This window comes from Mauremys mutica, chromosome 17 (genome assembly GCF_020497125.1).
Source record: "Mauremys mutica isolate MM-2020 ecotype Southern chromosome 17, ASM2049712v1, whole genome shotgun sequence".
Classification (NCBI taxonomy): Eukaryota; Metazoa; Chordata; order Testudines; family Geoemydidae; genus Mauremys; species Mauremys mutica.
Window position 1 is genome coordinate 9,943,846 of NC_059088.1, and position 14,526 is coordinate 9,958,371.

Consider the following 14,526-nt stretch of genomic DNA (forward strand, 5'->3'; position numbering starts at 1 on the left):
AAGCGCTCTACAAAGGAGGTCAGTATCATTATCCTGCCTTTACAGATTGAGAAACTGAGACACGGAGAAGGGAAGTGACTTCTCCAAGATCAACTGGCAGACCAGCAGTAGAGCCGGGGACAGACTCCACGTCTCCTGATTTCCAGTCCAGTGCTCTGTCTGCAAGTCATACAAGTGATTAATCATAATAACTTTCTCCAGAGGTGAGAGAGTCTGGTTCCTAGTCTCCAGCTCCCTTGAGAGTCTCTGCCTGGGGACTATTGAACGTCTGAAACTGCTGCACTCACTTTTTCTCTTCCGCTTCCAATGCCTTGATCAGGACCCTTTGGGCATCTTCAGCCACATTATCCAGAAAGTGCTGTAGGATGGTGCATGTGACCGAAAAAGCCACCTGTGCCTCCACCAAACCACCGATCAATGGTATCGCACTGAGGATACGCCCAGTTCTCGTCATACAATCAGCTCTAGCCTTGGCCAGCAGATTCAGGGTAAAATGACTAGATATTTCTTTGCCTAGGGGAGACCTTATCACAGTTCTCAAGTCCACGACAGGCTTCCCAACCTGCTGGGCAAGGTTAACCAGGGAGTCATCATCCAAGCCAAAGCTCTTGCAGTAACTTGCCATGAATCCCATTAACTGGGGAACGTCACAAGCAATGGAGAGACCCGGGCTAAGACTGGCGGAGATGGTGCGGGCTTGTACCCTGGCCTGTCCCTGCAGGGCTTTCCTCTTCCTTTCGAAGATGGGTCTGAAAATGCTGGGTAGGGCAAGAAGGAAAACATGCCTCTTGTGAGCATCGACTTCATCTGCCAGAGCTTCTTGCAGTCGGGGACCATCGTACTTGTCGAATTCCCATCTGGAGATGAGGAAAGTCTGTGGGGAGCTCACCCCTTGTCTCTGCAGGGACTCGATGCAATGACTTCGGATTCTCTGCAGGACACCCTCCTGGCTGAAGTTATTTTTCCTTCTCTCGTTACACAAGTCCATGTCCACCTGGGAATACACAAAGTAGAACTTTTTCCCCATTCTCTGGATCTCCCGGACCAGGTCAGCGTGCGTGGATCTGAACCTGTGTGAAACAAGGATGATGAAGAAATCATAGTGGGCAAAGTTGACCAGCCGGAGGTAGGTGTCAGGCCGGAATCTTGAAATCCCGATTCCGGGTAGGTCCCACACCCTCACATTGGGGAGTTTAGGATGAGAATATGCAATCGGCTCCTTTGTCGTTTCCACCATGCCAACCATGGCTGCACCATCATCATCATCTTCCAAACCCCGGATGGCATTGATGAAGGATGATTTCCCAGCACCCACTTCTCCCATGATGGCGATGTCGAGGCTGGCATTTTTTAATAGCTCCAGGGATTCCTGAACTTTGGAAGCTGCTGCTGAAAGATCTCCTCTGTCGATGGCGGCCTGTAGCTCTTCAAGATCCTCCTTGGACAAAGTGGGGAGCTTAAAATCCTGCTCCTGTAATCTACCAGCCAGCGCACCTTTTGGTAACTCCATCTTTCTGGGGAAAAGGAAAAATACATCAGCCAATATTAACAGAAAGGGGAAATGGGAGCAGTAGATGACAGAAATGAGAGTTCTGACGGTTCTTCAAATGTTTCTGCCTCTTTGTAAGGCTGGTAAGACATCAGTAGATAGCAAACCAGAGCTTACAGATAACATGCGTCAAGAGTTATCTTTACTCATCAGCACTTCAGATGAACAGGAGAGAGCAGAGGTAGAAAAAGAGATGACTCAGAGCTCTGTGGTGGAGATCTCTGCTTGTGAAGAAATAGAGGTTTTGCATTAGAGGTGGGAGAAAATTTTTCAGCAAGTTTTTATTGCCAGTGTTTTCTCCATTGAAATAGAAATATCTGTTTTCAAATATTTTTCAAGCTTTTGTCAAAACAAATAAACAAAAAACACTGAAAAAAGTCAGATTTTGACGAAAACCCTGAACATTTTTATGCAAAATTTTGACCAAACACAAAACCCACCCACACACAGTTTCATGGAGGGAAAAAACCTTACATTCCCCAAAGAGCTCTTGCTTTTCTTATTGTAGATTCATAGACCTGAAAGCCAGAAGGAACCACTGGAACATCAGCCTGACCACCCGTATAACACCGGCCAGATACATTCACCAAGTTACTTCTATACTGAGTCCAGAGCTGAGCTAGAGTGTATCTTTTAGGAAGACGCTCTATTTTGATTTAAAGACTTCCTGTCCTTTCCTCTCCCTGATATAGTAATGTCAGTTTTCCCACAGGAAATTTGGAAACGAAAATGTTTGGATTGAATTAAAATTCCGGTTAGTACTCAAATAAATGGTGATTCAAAACAAAAATGCTCTGTGTGAATTGGTTCCAAACTTCCAACATTTTCCAACCAAAAAATTTTGAATACTTTGCATTCAAAATTTCTCATGGGGAAAGAAATTAGTTTTCTAAGCAGTTCTACTAATTAGATACATTTATATCCTTGCAAATAAGCATATTTATTAGTGACCAGCCTAGTTTACAGAGATACACGGATTCTTAATTCCAATTTAATAAGTGTTTATTCAACTATAAAACCATTTCTACATGAGACTTGATGACAGAACAAAGAAAACACAGAGAACTGATGTTTGCAAGCGTTAGCTATGAGACAGAGATGTGTACCAGGCTAGCATTGTTTATCTGAACATCCCACCCTGTTAGCAAATATTGATCCTATTGGAAAAGGAATATGAGGATTTTGCTGAGTCACTAGATGGGAGACTCATCTGGGTTTAAGGGAGGTTGGAGTGGGTCTCTGAGGAGATATGACCTAGGGTGTGAGCAGAGCAAAGCTGAAGGAGGAACCCTGGGAGCAGCCACTCATAAGGAGGAGATCCAAGCTGATCTTTATGTTGTTTTACTCCTGTTCCCTTGGCCAATAAAGCTGATCCCAGGAACACAAGTGGGTTTGGGCTTTGCACGTTGTGTCAACTGTTGTTTATGCAGCACAAGCCTCTTTGCGATCGTTTATATATCGCAGTCCCAGGAATATGCAGTGGAGCTGGGTGACATTTTTCAGTTGAATAGTACGTTTGCTGAAAAACACTGTTCCAGAGTGACCAAAACTAATTCCAACATTCAGGACATTTCATGGTGGTTAAGTCCATAAATGGCTATTAGTCAGGATGGGTAAGGAATGGTGTCCCTAGCCTCTGTTTGTCAGAGGGTGGAGATGGACGGCAGGAGAGAGATCACTTGATCATTGCCCTCTGGGACACCTGGCATTGGCCACTGTCGGTAGTCAGGATACTGGGCTGGATGGACCTTTGGTCTGACCCAGTACGGCCGTTCTTATGTTCTTATGACAAATAATGTTGGCTGAATAAAACTGAAAAAAAAGTAAGTTTGTTTTGACATTTGCTGAATGAAATGCTTTGACTCTTTGGTTTCAAATGGTGCTTCATTTTGAAATGTAGCTAGATTTACTTAACTGAAAACAAGGGGGGAGCAGAGAGGTTAAAAAAACCACCCAGACACAAAACCAAACAAAAAAAAATCAACTAGGGACAAACAAAATGTTTTGTTCAACCCAAAATGATTTTTTTTTAATTTTAAATATTTTTTATTTTGTCAAGAAAAAAATGTCAGTTTTCATTCTAAATGAACTGATTTTTTTTTTTAAAGATTGTTTTGGTTCAGCCACTGAACCAAAAAAATCAACTCTTCACTCAACCCTAGTGTGCAGCCATTTGAACATAAGGCAGCCATGCCAGGGGATAGGCTAATAATCAGTGCAGTGCAAATCAGATGAGAAGCCGTACAAATCAATAATCAAACAACAGCTTGGCATGGGAGCAGCATGTTTATATCTGCTGCTTAGCGATCCATAGACATAGTTCTAGAGTAGACAGAGTGTCTCACAAACACAGATGGGTTAATCCTCACGACAGCCCTGTGAGCTCAGATAGTTTTAACTTTACTGTTTCTTGGCCTAGGGAATGAGGTGTCAGACGCGGCTCGATGGCGTTTCTGTTTCTCGATCTTGACACTTTCCCATCTTACTCCAGAGCTTTCTTGCGAACCCTTTGTGCATCCTCAGCCACCTTCTCCAGGAAGTTTGACAGAATGGAGTAGGACGTGGCAAAGGACAACCCGGCGGCACCCACGGTGCTAATCACTGGGACGAGGCCAAAGCATCGTTCGACTGAGCGGGTGAGGCCGCACCCAACCTGGACAATCTTCTTCATTAATACATCTCGGGTGAGAACTTCCCCTTGCGGTGAGACGATCACAGCCTTGAGCTCTGCGACAGGCTTCCCAGCCCGCCTGGCCAGCTTAGCTAAGGAGTCATCGTCAAGGCTGAATTGTTTGTAGAAGGCGATCATGGATACCAACAGGAGGCCAACATCACAGGCGAGAGAGACACCCCCCATGGGAAGGACATGGATAAAAGCCGACACCAGGGATATTTTCCATAAGTGCCCACGCAGAGCAGATTTCTTCTTCTCTATGATTTCCGGAGAGAAGTTGGGGAGGCTGAGCAGGAACACAAGTCTCTGTAGATGGGGGAGGTCCTTCTCCAGAGTCTCCTCCAGCAAGGGAAAATCATACTGGCCTAAGTCCCAGTTGGAGAGAAGAAAGACCTGGGGGTTGATTGCTCCTTGATCTCTCAGGCATTTCCTGGCGTTCTCCCTGATCCTCTGGAGAACATTCTCTTCGACGTAGGCTTGAGGATGAGCCCTTCTTGCGTTGGCCAAGTCTTCATCCACTTTGCAGCGCACAAAATAGAACTTCTTCTCCATCCTCTGGATCTCCCGGGCCAGGTCGGCGTGGCAGGATCGGAACCGCTCTGAAGCAACAATGACAAAGAAGTCATAGCGGCTGAAATTCACCTTCTGGAGGTATCTCTCTGGTCGAAAATCCATCGCCCCGATCCCCGGCAGGTCCCACAGGATCACGTTCGGGTAGCTTGGATGGGGATAAGCCGTCAGCTCTGTTGTGGTTTCTACGACCCCAGTCTGAGCCGCACCTTGATCTTCAGCACGCAAACCGCGGAGGGCGTTGATGAAGGAGGATTTTCCAGAGCCCGTCTCCCCCGTGACAGCAATGTTGAGCTTGGTGTTTTCCAGAGACTCCAGATCTTCTTGAGCTTTGGAGGCTGCCTCTACCTGGCCTCCATCCTTGAAAAGCTCCATGAATTTTTCATACACCTGTAGCGCTGCATTGAAAAACCCCTTGGGGTCTGACTCAATGTCAATGCCCTTCGTCAGAGCTGAGAGAGACTCCATCTGCCGCAGAGAAGGAAATGGATATCACCATTAGTCTGAGTTGGATTATAAACAGGTGACTTAAAACCGTCAGGTCAAGTAGGAACTCAAGACTGGCTTAAGGCCTAGGTATTGTAAATGTAAATTCCTTCGTCCGTCAGCTGATGGCCAAAGAATCTCAGCTTTCAGTTACTAAAAGAGAGAGAGCAATTTCCTAACCCTAGTGACTGGTGAGAAAAACTCCAAAAATGTGATTACATTTAGGTACATTTGAGCTGATGCAGGGCTGCTGCCTGAACCTGCAGAGAGCCTGAACCCATCGCTTTGAGGGGGTAGCTGTTCTGGGCACCTGAATGGGGTGTTAACTCCCTCCTCACCCCACCCCAGCAGGGGACTCTGTGTGGGGCAGAAGGGGAGAAGCAAAGCAGGCTGGCCTCTGCCATTGCCACCCCAGGTGAGACACCTGAGCTGATGGGGGTAAGTTCTAGGGGATCCCACTTCTAACACCAATGCCTCTGTGCCTGGGGGAAAAGTGAATGGGGATCCCATGCCACTGCAAATCCAAGTGCGTGCGTGGGTGGGTGGGTGGGTGGGTGTGGGTGTGGGTGGGTGGGGAGGTTGGAAGGGCTACTGTCCCTACAGGGCCAGTGCAAGGATATTTCGTGCCCTAGGCGAAACTTCCACCTTGCGCCCTCCCCGCGTCCTCACTCTGAGGCACCCCCCTGGTGGTAGCTCCCCTCCTCCGCCCTGAGGCTCCCCCTGCCAGCAGCTCCCCCCCTCCACCCTCCTCCCTGAGGCACCACCCCTGCCCCAGCTCACCCCTGCTCTGCACATGCACCCCGAGGACGCCGTCGCTGCTTCACTTCTCCTGCCTCCCAGGCTTGTGGCGCCTAAGCTGATTGGCGCTGCAAGCCTGGGAGGCGGGAGAAGCGAAGTGGCCACGGCGTGCTCGGGGAGGAGGCGGGGCAGGGGTGAGCTGGAGCAGGGAGTTCCCCTACGTGCCGCCCCCCCACACTTGCTGCAGGCGGCCCTCCCGGCGCCCCCCTGCCCCAGCTCCCTCCGCCTAAATGCCGGCGGCGACCTGGGCAGCCGAAGATCCGGCCGCTGCAGTCGCTGCCGAAGAAAATGGCGCCCCCCAAATCCCAGCGCCCTAATGCCTAAATGGTTGCACCGGCCCCGTGTCCCCAATTATCATAACTGATCGGTTCCGCATTGCAGTATCCTGAGCCCCGGTCAGAACTGGGGCCCTGTCACACGGGCCACAGCCCAGACATACCCCACCCTGGTGAGCTCATGGGCTAGTCAACCCTCTCTGCTCCTCCCCCTGCCCTGTGTGCTTCAAGCTTCCCCTGGGAGCAGGGCACCCACCAGCCCTTTGCTAATCCCCCCCCGGCTAAGGAGTAGGGCCCTGGGAAAGGCCCAGTGAAACCCAGCCCAGGGCCAGCCCCCACCAGGCCTCAGGAGCCATGTGAGCTCGCAAACGTACCCAGCTGTTAATGCAACCACATCCAGTGATTGGCAGAAGCTCTGGGAGCTGAGAGGGGGCGATTTAACCCCCGACCTAGGCAGAAAATCTTACCGGCCACCCCAGCGAGCAGGACGTTCCCCGCAAAGCACGACACACACCCCAGTGCAGGGCTCTGGCTGCTTCCCTCTGCAGTCAAATGGAGAACAAAAGCTGCAGAGAAAAGCAGCCCTGAGAAAATTCAAGCCACTCCCTTTCCTGGAAATCAGCTGCAGCTCTGAGTTCCTGCATATACCAGAGAGTGGGACTAGACAGACACGGGGATTGGAGGGTGGAACCCCCAAAATGTCAGGGTGGCCTTAGCAAAGAAAGCAAACGCTGCGTGTGGAACAGAGGCTCAGTGAATTCACTTTCAGTCAAGTAGCCAAATTTAGTTGTGGTGCAAAACTGCTCATTAAAGCACTACTCAGGGGCTGTCGTTTGACTGGTTTTCATTCTGTTCCCCCCACCTCACCCTGCACGCACCCACAGCCACACCTAAATGTTATCCAGGCACCTGAAATAGCAAAACAGGCGAAAGGATGGATAGAGAAATGGAGGAAAAGAGAGAGAGATGGGTGTGTCTGGAGGATAGATAGATAGATAGATAGAGGGGGTGTGTGGGGATAGATAGATAGATAGATAGATAGATAGAGGGGGTGTCTGGGGATAGATAGATAGAGGGGGTGTCTGGGGATAGATAGATTAGATAGGGAGGCGTATGGGGGTAGATAGAATGAGTGCGTGAGTGCACGGGTATGGACAGAGGCAATGCTCGGTCTCGCAGAGTCTCACGTGTGTCTAAAACCCTCCCAGACTTTCCCCACTTGTTAGGGGCAGCTGGTTCCTGGCAGCTCAGGCACGGGCAGTCCTGGGGGGGGGGGGGCGCCCAAGGCTGGGCTTTCCCCAAATGGTCCGGATGTTGGATGTCTCCATCTCTGAGAATTGAACCCCTGGTTCCCTGGGCTAGTTTGTGGCAGAGCTGAGAAGCGGCAGCTCCCAGGGCCCTCAGTGGGCTCCGCACACCCATAGACCTGCAGCCGGGCACAGGCATGCCAACATCTGGGACATTTCAGGCTGAGGGGGGGCGCTCTCCCCTGGGCACTCAGCGCTGGCCCCAGAGCCCCAGCCTGGCGCTAGGGGGTGCTGTGCTGTGCTGCAGGGAGCGGGGTGGCTCCATCGCTGTCCAGGACCCGCCCAGGCGTGTGCCCCGCCCGGGAGCAGATCCCCAGGGGCTGCGAGACCTGCGACTACCAGCCCGGACCCAGCGCTGGCCCCAGGTCTCTGCGGCACCTGGTGCCTGCGGCTCGGGGCTGGGTCCATCCAGAGAAAGTCCCCCCGGGCTGGGCACACAGTCAGTCCCTGGGGCAGGCCCAGCTGGGGAAGGACCCGCTGCTCTGCCCCGGCTCCCAGCTCCCCTTGGAGCTACAGAGTCCCACCCCGGTGTCTCTGTCTGTTGTTTTTCCTGCTTCCTTCCTTCCTGCCAGTAGTCCCCCCTCCAGCCCCCCGCTGCTCCCTCCGGCTCCTTGGCACCGGCCTGAGCCGGGGCTCCTGGCGGACGTTACCGCAGCAGCAGCGGTAGCTGGGGGTCCCTGGGCCCTTTTAAATCAGCCAGGCCCCTGGATAATTGCCCCCTTTGCTCCTCCTCCCCCTGTCAGCGGGCCTGGACATGAAGGTACCGATGGCTACGTAAGGTGACCACAGAACAGTCTTCAGCCCATGCCCGGTGCTTTTCAGGGACGGTGGGTGAACATCCTCCCCGCAAAGAGAGAAAAAGTGGGGGCATGTCGAAGGAAGAGAGCCTGAGACGAAAGCCCGCGTATCAGAGGCCTGGTGGGAGGCCTGAGGCCTTGGCTAAAGTAGTGAAAACTTTGCTGATATGAAGCAAAGTTAAGCTGTGAGCAAGAGGCAGGCCCTGCTCACAGGCCCTGGCAAGCACAGGGCTAACCCCGCAGAAACACACATGCCTAAGTCGTGCTGGGGTAAGAATAGAGACGCCAGCACATTCCAGAAAGCTGGTACCCAGGGCTGGCCGGGGGGGTCAAGTGGGGCAATTGCCCCAGGCCCTGCAGGGGCCCCCACGAGACTATAATATTCTATAGTATTGCAACTTTTTTTTATGGAAGGGGCCCCCGAATTTGCTTTGCCCCAGGCCCCCTGAATCCTCTGGGCAGCCCTGGTGGAACCCGAACATCTCGATACCAAACTCATCCCCCAAGGAGAACAGGAACACGCTGGCCCAGCCAAAGGACAAGGGCAGGATGACAGGGCGATGGATAGAGACGCTTTGATCCAACCAACGTGTACAAGGTAATGGGCGGCACCCAAATATGTCAGGAGCGATGCGCAACTTGTGTGTATCGGTGAATAAAGACACAGCGGGAGAGTCTTTGGCTGGCTTAGGAGATAATGGAAAGTCCCGTCCTTAACTGAGCTAGTCCGTTCCCCCGGCCATACCTGTGTTAGGGCACCTGTGAGCACCGAGCCAGGGCCTTAGCCCCGTGCGTCACTGACAATAAACCTGGCCGAGTGCCTTCGCTACGAACCGAGTCTGGGCGGTTCTCTCGAGGGCTGCTGAGCCGGCTAGGAGATCTCAATCAGAGCGGGACGGGGACCCCTCGCAGGGAGAACACACGCACGCAGCCGAACGGCTGATGACAGTGAGGACAGGGTATGAGGGGCGGTCATGCTGGAGGGACCACACAGCACGTGGCCAGGAAAAATTCCCCGCTGCTGCCAATTTCCTCCTGCCGTAGCCACGTGGCATCGACAGGCTTCCCCGGCTTTGCCTCTGGGCTTTCCGACGGCTTTGGCCCCCTTCTCCGGCCTCACGCCGCCCGGCCAGCGGCTGGTCGGGGAGACCGGGCCCTCCTGCTGCACCGGAACCTGCCACCACCAGCCGCTCCTGCCTGCCGCTTCCTGGGCTCGTCCAACCCGGCCTCGCTCACGCTTGGCTGGGGGGCAAGTGTGAAAAATCAGGACAGGGGGGTAATAGGAGCCTATATAAGAAAAAGACCCAAAAATCGGGACTGTCCCTATAAAATCAGGACATCTGGTCACCCTACGCTTGGCCCTTCTAACCCTCTTCAGCTCCCGTGGGCAGTTCCTCCACAGGCGGCCCCCTGGCCATCCCAATCCAGCCCTTCTCTCTGGGCCTGCGCCACCCTCCCCGGCTGCTTGCCAGCCTCCTCCAGCCAGACTAGGGCCCAGGGCTTCTCCCGCCCCGTGGGCGCCTGCTAGTCCCAGGGAGCGACTGCAGGCTCCTTCCCCGCTGCCCATTTCCCTTCTTTATACTCACCCGCCTGCCCAGCCCCGGGCTCTGCCGGTGCAGCCTGCAGCCAGCTCAGGCCCCCACACTAAGCCGTTCGGGGCCTGGGTGGGGCGCACACCCCGCCACACCGCGACACGCGATACAATGAACGTAAGGGAACATGCAACACGGCCGACACCGCACACCGGCTAGATTCAGGCGCCGCAGAATTCAGTTTGTTTATATACAATTTCAATAGATAATATCGCTCTGGATTTTTAAGGGATTTTTTTTAAACCATTTACATCTGCACAGTTGTGCCAAATTATGTGTCTGACATTTCCCTCCCCCCATTTTTATCTATATTAAATATTTGCAATAGCAGGAAATTCAGAGGGAGGGGAGACGAGTGATACAGCTTATGCTGGAGGCTCCCACGGGCCGGAGAAGGCAGCCTGCGAGCGTAGGTGGGTTTTCTGGGTTATAAACGCCGTCGCCGTGTGAATCCCGCTGCGCCCAGTGACTGTGAATGAACAGTGCCGCACGCACCAGTGGGTGCACGAGGGGTCTCACGCGTGCACGGCTGGACTGGTTTTTCTGAGCAAGCCCCAGGCCGGATTGTTAAGTGATCAGGGCCCAGCAGGGAGAGGATGAAATCTGCTGTGTGTAGGGTGACCAGACAGCAAGCGTGAAAAATCAGGATGCGGTGGTGGGGTAATAGGAGCCTATATAAGAAAAAGCCCCCAAAATCGGGACTGTCGCTATAAAATCGGGACATCTGGTCACCGTCGCTGTGTGCAGCAAACAGAGCTGGGCTGGGCCAGGCTGGAGGGGGAGAGGAGCCGTGTGGGTCCCTGCCGGAGGTGAGCTGCCCGGTGGCACAAGGTTAAACGCGCCGGCAGCTGGTAAATGAGCGGTGGGCTGGGCTCAGACAGGGCAGGGGGCGGAGGCTGTGGGGATTTGCTCTGGGAGGGGCACAGGGGAGTTAATTCCTTCCAGCAGGGGTGGGTGTGCGCAATCACACACACACACACACCAGGGCACCTTCCTTCCAGCAGGGGTGGGTGTGTGCAATCACACACACACACACACACACACAGAGCAGGGTGCCTTCCTTCCAGCAGAGACACACACACACACACACACACACACACTCACACACAGAGCAGGGCTCCTTCCTTCCAGCAGGGGTGGGTGTGTGCAATCACACACACACACACACACACAGAGCAGGGTGCCTTCCTTCCAGCAGAGACACACACACACACACACTCACACACAGAGCAGGGCTCCTTCCTTCCAGCAGGGGTGGGTGTGTGCAATCACACACACACACACACACACACAGAGCAGGGTGCCTTCCTTCCAGCAGAGACACACACACACACACACACACACAAAGCAGGGCTCCTTCCTTCCAGCAGGGGTGGGTGTGCGCAATCACACACACACACACCAAGGCGCCTTCCTTCCAGCAGGGGGCAGCAGTGACACACTCACTCACACTCACACAGAGGAAACGAAAGTGAAACCCTCCAGCCGGCGGGTCGCCCCCCGCGTGGGACAAGGGCAGATCTGGCCCCACTCGGGAGGTAACCGCGGGGCCGGGGGGCAGGGGCGAGCAGACCGACGGGGAAGGAGCCGGGGCCGGTGGGGCAGCCGGAGGGAGCGGGAAGGAAACGGGGCTGGGGGGGAAAGTGAAAGGAGGCGGGGGGGGGGGGGAGCCGCGGGGGTGGACTCGGGGGGCAGAGGGAGGAGAATGGGGGGGTGCAGGGGTCGGGATGGGGGGCAGAGGGAGGGGGAGCCGGGGGTGGACTCGGGGGGCAGACAGAGATGGGGACAGACTGAATCAGAGCAGGGCGGGGACCCCCCCACCCCTCCTTCCACCACCCCAAATGGGGTGGCCAGAGTGACCCACCCAGACTGGCCGGGGGTGTGTGTGGAAACTGGGGAACCCTCCCCCCCTTTCTGCCTGAACCCCCAGGGCTGGGGGCCACGTTCAGGAGACGTGTGATGACGATGTGGGTGGGGGCAGGTGAAGACCGCAGCCCAGCAGTGCCCTGGCCTGGGCTCCTGGCTTTTGCCCACCCCCCAGTGGAAGGAGGGATCCTATTCCCTGCACCCCCGAGCCAGTCCCCTGCCCTGGAACGGGGCCGGGGGCCCCTAGAGAGGAAGGGCCCCCTGCCCCATTCCCTGCCCCCCTGGGCCAGCCACTCCCCGTGCTGGGGCTCGGTGGGAGCCGGCGTCCCCAGAGGGGAAAGCCCCGTGTCCTGTTTCCCTACATTAACCCCCACTTATGCATCTCTCTGCCCCCCCCAGCGCTCCCCCAAGCCCCATGGCTGATCAGACCCCCCCAGAGAGCGACCGGCGTCCCGCCGACTTCACGGAGGAGTACGACGTCATCACCGACGAGGACATCGCGGAGATCAGAGACGCCCTGGAAGGGGGCCGGCTGGACGAAGCCGCCGCGAAGATCCTGGAGAGCCTGGAGGACTTGGAGAACGCCCCGCTGGACATTGCCGTGACGGGGGAGTCTGGCTCCGGCAAATCCTCCTTCGTCAACGCCGTCCGCGGCCTGCGGGACGATGACGAGGGAGCGGCCGCCACGGGGGTGGTGGAGACCACCACGGAGCCGACGCCGTATCCCCACCCCACGCACCCCAACGTGACGCTGTGGGACCTGCCGGGCATCGGCACCCCGGACTTCCAGTCCCACGCCTACCTGGAGCGGGTGGGCTTCCCCCGCTATGATTTCTTCATCCTCATCGCCTCCGAGCGCTTCCGGGCCAGCCACGTCCAGCTGGCCCAGGAGATCCAGAAGATGGGCAAGCGCTTCTACTTCGTGCGCTCCAAGGTGGACGCCGACCTGTACGCGGCCAGAAAAAGGCGGCCGGCGAGCTACAGCGAGCAGGGGGTCCTGACGCAGATCCGGGACGACTGCTGCCGGCGGCTGCTGGCCGAAGGGGTGGCTTCCCCGACTGTCTTCCTCCTCTCCAGCTGGGAGCTGGGCAGCTACGACTTCCTGGCGCTGGAGGAGACCTTGGAGAAGGAGCTGCCTGCACACAAGAGACACGCGTTCCTCCTGGCTTTGCCCAACCTTTCGCTGAGCATCCTGCAGAGGAAGAAGGAAGCCATGCAGAGGCAGATCTGGAAGCTGGCCGCCATCTCCTGCGGTGTGGCCGCTGTCCCCATCCCGGGGCTCTCGGTGGTCTGCGACGTGACCATCCTGGTCAAAACCCTCTCCGAGTACCGCCAGACCTTCGGCTTGGACGACGAGTCGCTCTGCAAGCTGGCCGAGAAGGTGGGGAAACCCGTGGAGGACATCAAGGAGGCCATCAGGTCGCCTCTGGTCAGGGAGATCTCCAGGGACCTGGTGCTGAAGTTGCTGACCAAAGCCGGAGGGGGAGCGCTGATGTTCATAGAGTACCTGGCCAGCACGGTGCCAGTGTTTGGGTCCATGGCGGCCGGGGGGATCTCCTTCGGAACCACCTATTACATGCTCCGCAGCTTCCTCGAGGAAGTCGCCAGGGACGCCCACAACGTCCTCATCAAGGCCTTTGAGACGGATGTTTGAAGAGGGACTGGGGAGCCCCGCGGTCGGGGCGAGGGGGGATCTTGGCCATGGCACTGAGCTCAGTCCACCAGCCATGGCAGAAATCCCCACGCAGGAGAGATTTCGGAGCCGGATCCTCAGCGAGAGTAAATCGGTGTTGGGTCGATGGACACTGGCTGGGGAGTCAGCTGGTATCAGAGCAGCATGCGACTCGCTGGCCTGCACGGGCTCTCCAGACCTGTCCCCAGGGGCACCTGGTCCGTGCCAGCTGTGTGGTCTCCCCCGACAGAGGGGGAAAGCAAACCAGGGGGTCACGGGAGGCCACGGGCTGTGGTGCTATTTTGGGGCCCTGCAGGGGGCGCCTTGCGGCTCCCAGTGGAGGATTGTGGGAGCTCAGCGCCCCTGGTCTGGGATCAGCCTCGCTTTGGTGCAATCAGGGAACGGTTCAGCAAAACAGGATTGTTTTGCGGGTGGTTGATTAAAAAACAAATTTTAAATTAAACTTAGTTTGTGATGGTGGGGTAGAAAATGGGAGCCAGGACTCAGGTTCTATCCCAGCTCTGGGAGGGGAGAGGGGTCTAGTGGTTACAGTTGGGGCACGCTGGGGAGGAGAGAAGCCAGGACTCCAGTGGTTAGAGAAGGAAGGGGGCTGGAAGCCAGGACTCCTGGGTTCTGTCCCTGGCATTGAGAGGGAACACAGTGCTGGCTTCACAATCTTTCCACAAAGGCCTAACCTGAGCCCCCACTCAACCCACTACCAGCGTAGACGGGCCCGCTGCTCTGACGCGTCGCAGGTGCCCGACGCCGGGCAGACGGGCCCGCTGCTCTGACGCGTCGCAGGTGCCCGACGCCGGGCAGACGGGCCCGCTGCTCTGACGCGTCGCAGGTGCCCGACGCCGGGCAGACGGGCCCGCTGCTCTGACGCGTCGCAGGTGCCCGACGCCGGGCAGACGGGCCCGCTGCTCTGACGCGTCGCAGG

General features: G+C 55.8%; 3 protein-coding genes across 5 annotated transcripts in view; 1 reads left to right on the forward strand and 2 right to left on the reverse strand.

The window, feature by feature from the left end:
• LOC123351333 overlaps positions 1-6,885 on the reverse strand; it is a 113,441-nt gene extending 106,556 nt beyond the window's left edge. For both annotated transcript variants that reach the window (XM_044990607.1, XM_044990605.1), the window contains exons 1-2: positions 6,820-6,885; positions 288-1,514 (exon numbers count right to left, since the gene is read on the reverse strand). In XM_044990607.1, the coding sequence (XP_044846542.1) occupies positions 288-1,510 (1,223 nt within the window). In that variant the 5' untranslated portion in view covers positions 1,511-1,514; positions 6,820-6,885. The remainder of the gene's footprint in view (positions 1-287; positions 1,515-6,819) is intronic.
• On the reverse strand, positions 4,032-5,261 carry LOC123351928 (interferon-inducible GTPase 5-like). Its single transcript, XM_044991621.1, has one exon. It carries the CDS (start codon positions 5,259-5,261, stop codon positions 4,032-4,034), a length of 1,230 nt encoding a protein of 409 aa, XP_044847556.1.
• A 4,549-nt stretch (positions 6,886-11,434) lies between the features above and the next one.
• Positions 11,435-14,015, forward strand: LOC123351336 (interferon-inducible GTPase 5-like). 2 transcript variants are annotated; one of them, XM_044990611.1, is made up of 2 exons: positions 11,435-11,586; positions 12,314-14,015. In XM_044990611.1, the coding sequence occupies exon 2, from the start codon at positions 12,330-12,332 to the stop codon at positions 13,566-13,568; it is 1,239 nt and encodes a 412-aa protein (XP_044846546.1). In that variant the 5' UTR covers positions 11,435-11,586; positions 12,314-12,329; the 3' UTR covers positions 13,569-14,015. The 2 variants fall into 2 exon arrangements, with proteins under 2 accessions (XP_044846546.1, XP_044846547.1); XM_044990612.1 differs by having other exon boundaries at positions 11,456-11,586; positions 12,326-14,015.
• Positions 14,016-14,526: the final 511 nt, after the last annotated feature.